Raw genomic sequence first — 7,138 nt, forward strand, 5'->3', positions numbered from 1 at the left:
CTCGCGAGACTAGCGTTTGTTACTTTATTCCCCTCCTACACAAGCACTCGCTCTGGCTTCTATCAGCTGACTTGTCAAAATATTACGCAGCGTGTGGGGCGGATATGTTTGTGTTTGTTTGTCGCTTGGCTACACATTGACGATATAGCACCTAAGATGGAGCTTGAGCCTTTCAGACCGTTGGAAGATTTCTTCCCCGGACTAGATCGTTTTGCCAAACCAGATTTCGGAGATGGAAAAAAGTGGAACAACAGAGTGATCAGTAATTTACTGTACTACCAGACGAATTATTTCGCACTGGTTGTTGTAGTTTTCCTCCTTGTTGGGTGAGTAGTGGCAGAGTGATAACGCAGTCAGGCTAGCAGGCTATGTTTTATTAGCCTGCATAACTTCCAACCCGCGCCAATCATGACAACACAAGCTATTTCTGTACAGTTGGCGTTGTCATGCTAACGCCCTACTGTTTCATAGCTTCTGCCTCTTAGATATTTCCCTCACTGGGTCTTACTATACGTTAAATATGTCCAGAAAATGTTTATTTTAATTAGTTGTGCTATCAGAACATAGAGCTAGCTTTCAATGTGTGCAACTACTTCATTTTGTCAACAGAGGCGCATTAACACATCCTCTTTATTTTAAAATTCTGTGTATCGTGATGCTGATTGTTGAGCATCAGTGATTCCACATTATCTCTTAGAAATCACCACTGCCAGCTGCTTGTGACTTGGCATAAATGGCATATGCTTATATGTCCTCTTATTGTTTACACTAAAAAGATCAGGATGTTGTGCTGTTAAAAAATGTCTAGAGCAAAACAGTGCATGGTTCAAAAAAGGTTATTTTCATGTCCCAACATTTAGATACCTGAACCCATTTGGTATGATCCTGGGAGGGGCTGTGGTGAGTCTGGTCTTCATGGGTGCAGTGTGGGTTGGAGAGAACCTGTCCATAATCAAGAACTACAAAAAGAGGGCCCCCACCCTGTTTGTCATCGGGGTTATGGGCACCAGCTACTTTCTTCTGACGCTGTGTGACTGCGTCATGGTGTTCATCTTTGGAATCACATTTCCTCTGCTGTGTAAGTCTCAGTGTGTTCAGTGCAGTCGGAGTTTATGGTATTTAAAAAATGGGTTGGGCCTGTTGTACACATTGTTTTCCGTTGTGTCTTCAGCAACTTTGTGACTTTTGACACGGAATTCAAAACAGTCTTTCAACTTTGTCATATTAAATACATTTCCTGGCTGTTTTACTTACAGTAACACCTTTTGCGACAAATTAATGTGGAGGCAGCTACAATATTTAGTGGCGATTTATTTTAACTTCTAACTTGTGCTTTCTATGACATAATTTAGACATTTGTTGGCAAATATTATTTGATACTAACTCTTGGGGTAATGGTGAGTCATATGTGGCTGCATAACTGAGGTTTTCCTGTTTCCTGTGATTTTTTCCAAAAACATTCTTACTCTGATTCATTGTAGAACAGAACAGCATGTACAGCAATGACACACATTTACTCATGATACATATTTTGAAATTGAAATATTTTGGGGTTAAGATAAAATCCTAGATTTGAGCTAAAACACTACAGATATGGATTTCTACGGTTGTCTGAATACACATAGACTCAGACTGTAAGCTGAGTGCTTTAGATAATTAATGGATTGGGATGGATCATTAAAGCAAATTTAGCAACTTCAACGCTATGGCAGAAAGGCGATGCACTTTGATCGTTTCCCAGAAGAGTTTGCCCACTGCTGCCTGTGTTGACGCGTTGCTATGAGTTGTTGATGTGGACAGAACTACATTTACTGGTTGATGTCATGCATTCAGTATCTGCCTGACATGGGAATCAAAGATACGCCTAGCCTTACACCTGCTTAGAAGTCTGGGTAGCAGCAATATCACATTGTGTTTTGTTGTTTTTTTAGAGAAAGTTGTGTAGCTGGTTTGATGCATGTAAACTCATAATGATTTTATTTTTCCATTGGATAGAAATAGTAACTCTGTTGTTCGTCCTGCAGTAATCCTGATACATGCCAATTTGCGACTGCGCAACTTGAAGAACAGACTGGAGAACAAGATTGAAGGTGTCGGGCTGAAGAAGACCCCCATGGGCTTCATCTTGGACCTCCTGGATCAACAGGGGGAGAAAATGAACAAGATTCAGGATTTCATTGAAAGCAAACTGAAGGAGTAAGGCTCTGGCAAAGACCATGCCAAAGAAAACTGGTGTTGCACAGTATGGGTTAAAATTCCTGTAGTATTGTCCCATGTGTCAAAATTTGATTCTCCTTATACATATAAAGATACTGGAGTTCCCATAATTTTTATCCATATTGTTTACTTTATTCTCTTACAGTATGAATTTGTGTTAGTTTACACTGTAGTGCACATATAGTTACTAACAACAAGATTTGCAAAATAAACACAAGGATTAAATTAAAAGCAATAGACGGACAATATTACCAAAGGATTGAGCATTCCTGCAATTAAAAAAAAAATTATTTGTTGCACTTTGTTCTACAGGAAGATTGAGTAAAATAAATGGGACTGACTAGACACAATGCAGTTATTAAATATCACTAATATTTGTTTCTAAAATTTAAAAAAATCTTTCAGTTTGCTACCTCAGAAAAATAGCATGATCAATTTTTATGTTACCAAGCAGCCCAATGAACCGTGAATTGATAACTGCTTATTAAACAGCAATACTTGTCATCTCGTTATTTCAGGTCCTGTATGAATACTGATCTGACACAGGGTTGCTTCTCGTGTATGTAGACATTGTTAACCCTATGGCCAGACTAATAATCCTGGGCTTTTACCAGATATTCCTGTTGTCAAAAGATTTGAACATACAGTTCCTGACCCTACAGGCTGGCCTGAGTGTATTCCCTCTGATCAAGCTATGCAAAATTGTAAAATGAATGGCAAGTGCAGCTTTATTGGTTGAGTATTAAGTCATGTTACGTACGTGTTATGTTTGAAGTTGTTTCTGATGAGTCTTTATTTTCGTAGTATAGCATGCAGAAATGTGTATATTGGCAGCAGGATATACTTGAGTACTTGAGGTAATAGGGCACACATTGTGATTGAATTGTAAATTTAAAATTTCATTTACCACTATGTTATAATTAGTAACATGTGAAATAGATGCCCTGAGCTTATTTCCCATCAAATCTCCTTCATTATTATAAAGAGTTTCATTATTAGTCATTAGTATTGTTACTTATATATTTTATACTGCTACTCCTGATATTAAAAGCATTTGTTTCCTGCTGCTTTCACACATTGACAGCAGTTTGTGCATGCTACTTTCACAAATGCCAATTAACATAGAATGTGTATGCTACATTGTATATTGTCTATGGTTTTATGTGACTTATTTCATTCTTGAAAAGACTGAAAGCAAAATTACAGAACTGGAAGTAAAACATGGCCATCTATGAAATTAAAGGTAATTTGATTCATGTTGCAGTTATTCTTTCATCAAGTCTTAACCTTTATTAGGTATTGTGTTATTTGGGCTAAATTCAAAACAAAGTCAAATGTAGGTTATTCTAAAATAAAACTCTTTATTTCTTATTTCTTTATTATCTGTATCCCACTAATCTCCATCCATTTATGAAACATTTATCCCTCTGTAGTGAGGAGGGGTGCACCCTGGACACATCACCTGTTTAAATTAACCTGACAGCATGTCTATGGACTCTGGGAGGAAACTGACACACAGTAAAAACATGCAAACCTCACACAGAAAGGCTACAGCCAATGTGTGAATTCAAACTCCCACAGACTTCCCTTTCAGTAAACCCCTTCCTTTCCGAAAAAACAAGTCATTGTTATTTTCATATTGTATCTGCACCTCAGGCCAACTGCAGTAATTCACTAGGGATACGTAATTTTTCACTGATATTAATTTTAACAAGTTGTTAATTTAGCAATAATGAAAATAAAAGACTTCCCAGGCTAAGAGTAGATAACTCTGTGATCATCAAACAAATATAGTTCCTCTCATTTGTTGGATGCTATATTGCATTTTATGTGTGTTTTAATTCTTTCCTTCTTAAAAGGAGTGACGATGATCAGAGAACTGTAACATAAAGATGGAAAATGATGACATTAAATGGAGGATGTTTGGTGATGAATTTAAAATGTTTTTACTTTTTATTTGACTTTCTGAAAACAACACAAGAGTGGTACAATAACCAGCCATGAAACTACAGCTAATGCTTAATTTTACACAGTTTCAAAGTGACTAATACCAAAGATGTTAAATAGACATACAGTGCAGTGAAGAAATCCTAGCTGAACCTCAGAGGAGACTTGTTTCACTTGATTCCAGGGCTTTAGGGAGTGGCACCTGCAAACAGCAACAAATGAAAAGAATGACAAGGTTTGTTGTATTTGTAAGACATACCTACATTCCTAGATAACTGCTGGTCTAACTGGTCTCAGAGCTCTAACTTTTAGATACTTACAGGTTTGAGATAGGCCACGTTGCTCTTTTTGATCTCATCTAGGAGCTGATCACGTGGTGTGAGGTCTACTTTTGGTGGCACTCGTCTGCGAGGGACTGGCTTCAAAGTCTTTATTACATCAGTGAGGTTGGGTTTTTCATCTGTCATCTCTCCCCTGCTTGCATTCCTCAATTTGGGAGTCTTCTTTAGCTGGACACTGGGTCTCTCTGGTCTCCTGTCATCCCTCAGGTCCAACTCCAGGAGAGGGTCTCGTTTCTTAGGCGTTCTCTTTAGCTGGATGTCCCTTAAGGGGTTTGTTGGCTCAGCACTGGGTTGCTTGGGAATGCTTCTATGTTTAAACTTCTTCTGAGGCTCTGGCTGCTCTTTCTGGTGGTGCATTTCAGGTACAGTGTTACGTTCTGCTGGAGGTGGAACAAGGCCATGCTCCTGCAGAAGTTCCAGGGTTGGTATATACCCAAGCATCTCGAGTAAACCAGGAGGCAGGTTTAGACTGTTCTCATACACCTGCATCAGTTCCTTTTGTTCCTTTAGCTGCTGCTGCCTCTGCTCTTCCTTCCTCAGCTGCCGATGACGGTCCAGATTCCTGGTTAAAATGTTGGTCACCACCATCCTGGGCCCTGGCTGTTCAAAGTGGTAACCCATCTTCAAGAGGGTGTTGTTGGCCTTGAGCAGACGTGAGATCTCCATCTCCGCGTGGTGACCCAGCATGTGCCTCTGGTTGTGGAACCGCAGCTCTGTGAGAGTCTCGTTGAACTGGAGGCAGCGGATGATGGCAACAATGCCCTTTCCTGTTATAAAGTTTGACTCAATGTTCAAAGTCGTAATGCTACGATTTTCTCGTAACATGTTTGCCAGGTTGAACGCTATGTTTTCATCAACACCAGTGTTGGCTATACTAAAAGTTTTCACATATTTATTCTTCTTCAAAGCATTGACGTAGTCCAGAAGCATCTCCTTGGGAATGTTTTCTATATTGTTGAGGTTTACCTCGGTGACAGAAGGGTTGTTGTTGCGGATCTTGTCAAGCGTTGACTCCAAGTTCGTCTCGTTTCCTGAAGGTCTTGATGTCATCTTAATATTATTGAGTGCCAGCTTTGGAATTTTTAATTTGCAAATTTTTTTCTCTTCTTTCTGTGGGAGCTTATCGCTGCTTTCATTTACCTCTGGCTCCTCTTTGCTATCCAAAGAGTCTGTCATGTTAATTCCCTCTTTCTCTTCAACATGTGAACTGCTGTGTTTTGGGGCTAAGCTCTCAGTCTTCTCCTCTGTGCAATCTGTTACTTTTTCTGTGTTTCTGTCTGGAGGACTTGCTTGTTTGTCTGTTTCTTCATGTCTGTCTGTGTTTACAGGTGGCTTTACCTCTTTCTCATCTTTGACATCCACCTCTTTGTACTTTTCATAAATCTCATCGTCTTCAATAATTTCTTCAATTATCTCCTCTATAATTTCCTCTCCATCAGCCCCCAAGACAGCTTCATCATCAATGACTTCCTCTATCACTTCGTATACTTCATATATCACATCTTTTGTGTTTTCCTCTTTTTCTTTATTTTCGGCCTCTTCCCTCAAAGTTTTCTGCTGAAAACATTAAATCAGAACATCACAGTTGGAACTAAGGTAGCCGGAAAAACAGAGGATCACGACTTTGATCCTCAACTGACGTTTCACATTTAAATTAGTAAACATTCTAAAGAATATGTTTCATAATCTAGTGTGATCCTTTTATGAACGTAAGATTTGAACTCTTACCTCACTGGGCAGCAAAGTTGCAGGAACTCTTTCTTCCTCAAGCAAACGCTTGGACTCTTTCTCCCAGTAAAGGTAATCGACCAGTGATCTGTGGTCGAACGTCCCTGTCGGAGGCTTCTCTGTCTGGTCTTTCTGCCTCTGTCCAACGGGAACACTCTCATCTGGCGCTATAATAACGTCCATCTCACTCTGAAGCTCCTTAAGCTCCTCGGGTGAAAGCATAGCAAGGAGTTCATCCTCGTCAATATCTTCTTCATTGAGATCATCAGTGTCTCTGCTGTTTGACATGTTGGTGCCCCTCAGTTTCTTGCTTCTGCTGATATCAAAAGAAAGAATAACTTCTGTCTAATCTATTAGTCAGGCCAGAGCAAAGTGGGAGGCCTCTGACTTTGACTTCAGCTTGAAACAGTTTGTTCCTGCCCCATGTGGAGTCTAAAATTAAACCCTGTGAACTGCATGGAAGATATTTAAGTTACTAACAGGGGAAAGACAAGCTAGCGTTCTTTTTACAGCCCCTTCTTCCAGCTGGCCCAGGCATCATGATCTTTTGGGATGACAGTTGCTTCAGGCAAAGGAAAGTGGAAGATTGACAGCAGCAGGTGGACCATTTTCACAATTTGCCTTATGGGAGGGGTTAAGTCTCCACTGCAAACAGAGCTCCTTTCAGACGTAACCTCTGAAGGGCTGCTCAACAACAAACACATGAGCTGGACTTTATGGAAATAGATACTCAAAGTCGGAGTGATTAACATTTCTCACTTCTTTATATCATAATTGCAGGCCAACTTTGAAACATTCTTTCTATGTTTACCAAATGTTGGACCGTTTCCTGTGGTTCGGCACTTCTTTGTAATGTGGCCAGTAAATTGCTCATGTGTGACATTTAAGGTGGAATTACAGAGACC

The 7,138-nt window shown here is 39.7% G+C and overlaps 2 protein-coding genes across 3 annotated transcripts; one reads left to right on the top strand and one right to left on the bottom strand.

Annotated features, from left to right (window-relative positions):
* The first annotated feature begins 58 nt into the window (after positions 1–58).
* Positions 59–3,473, top strand: LOC137139288 (PRA1 family protein 3-like). Its single transcript, XM_067526318.1, has 3 exons — positions 59–326; positions 861–1,078; positions 2,025–3,473. Exons 1-3 carry the CDS (start codon positions 157–159, stop codon positions 2,198–2,200), a joined length of 564 nt encoding a protein of 187 aa, XP_067382419.1. The 5' UTR covers positions 59–156; the 3' UTR covers positions 2,201–3,473.
* On the bottom strand, positions 1,950–6,690 carry lmod3 (leiomodin 3 (fetal)). Of its 2 annotated transcripts, none has more exons than XM_067526315.1 (4): positions 6,234–6,690; positions 4,485–6,059; positions 4,291–4,366; positions 1,950–2,134 (listed from the first exon to the last, which is right to left on the bottom strand). In XM_067526315.1, exons 1-3 carry the CDS (start codon positions 6,519–6,521, stop codon positions 4,319–4,321), a joined length of 1,911 nt encoding a protein of 636 aa, XP_067382416.1. In that variant the 5' UTR covers positions 6,522–6,690; the 3' UTR covers positions 1,950–2,134; positions 4,291–4,318. The 2 variants fall into 2 exon arrangements, with proteins under 2 accessions (XP_067382416.1, XP_067382415.1); XM_067526314.1 differs by having other exon boundaries at positions 4,485–6,062; positions 6,234–6,689.
* Between the last annotated feature and the right edge of the window lie 448 nt (positions 6,691–7,138).

The sequence above is a fragment of the Channa argus genome, chromosome 13, assembly GCF_033026475.1.
Source record: "Channa argus isolate prfri chromosome 13, Channa argus male v1.0, whole genome shotgun sequence".
Lineage (NCBI taxonomy): Eukaryota > Metazoa > Chordata > Actinopteri > Anabantiformes > Channidae > Channa > Channa argus.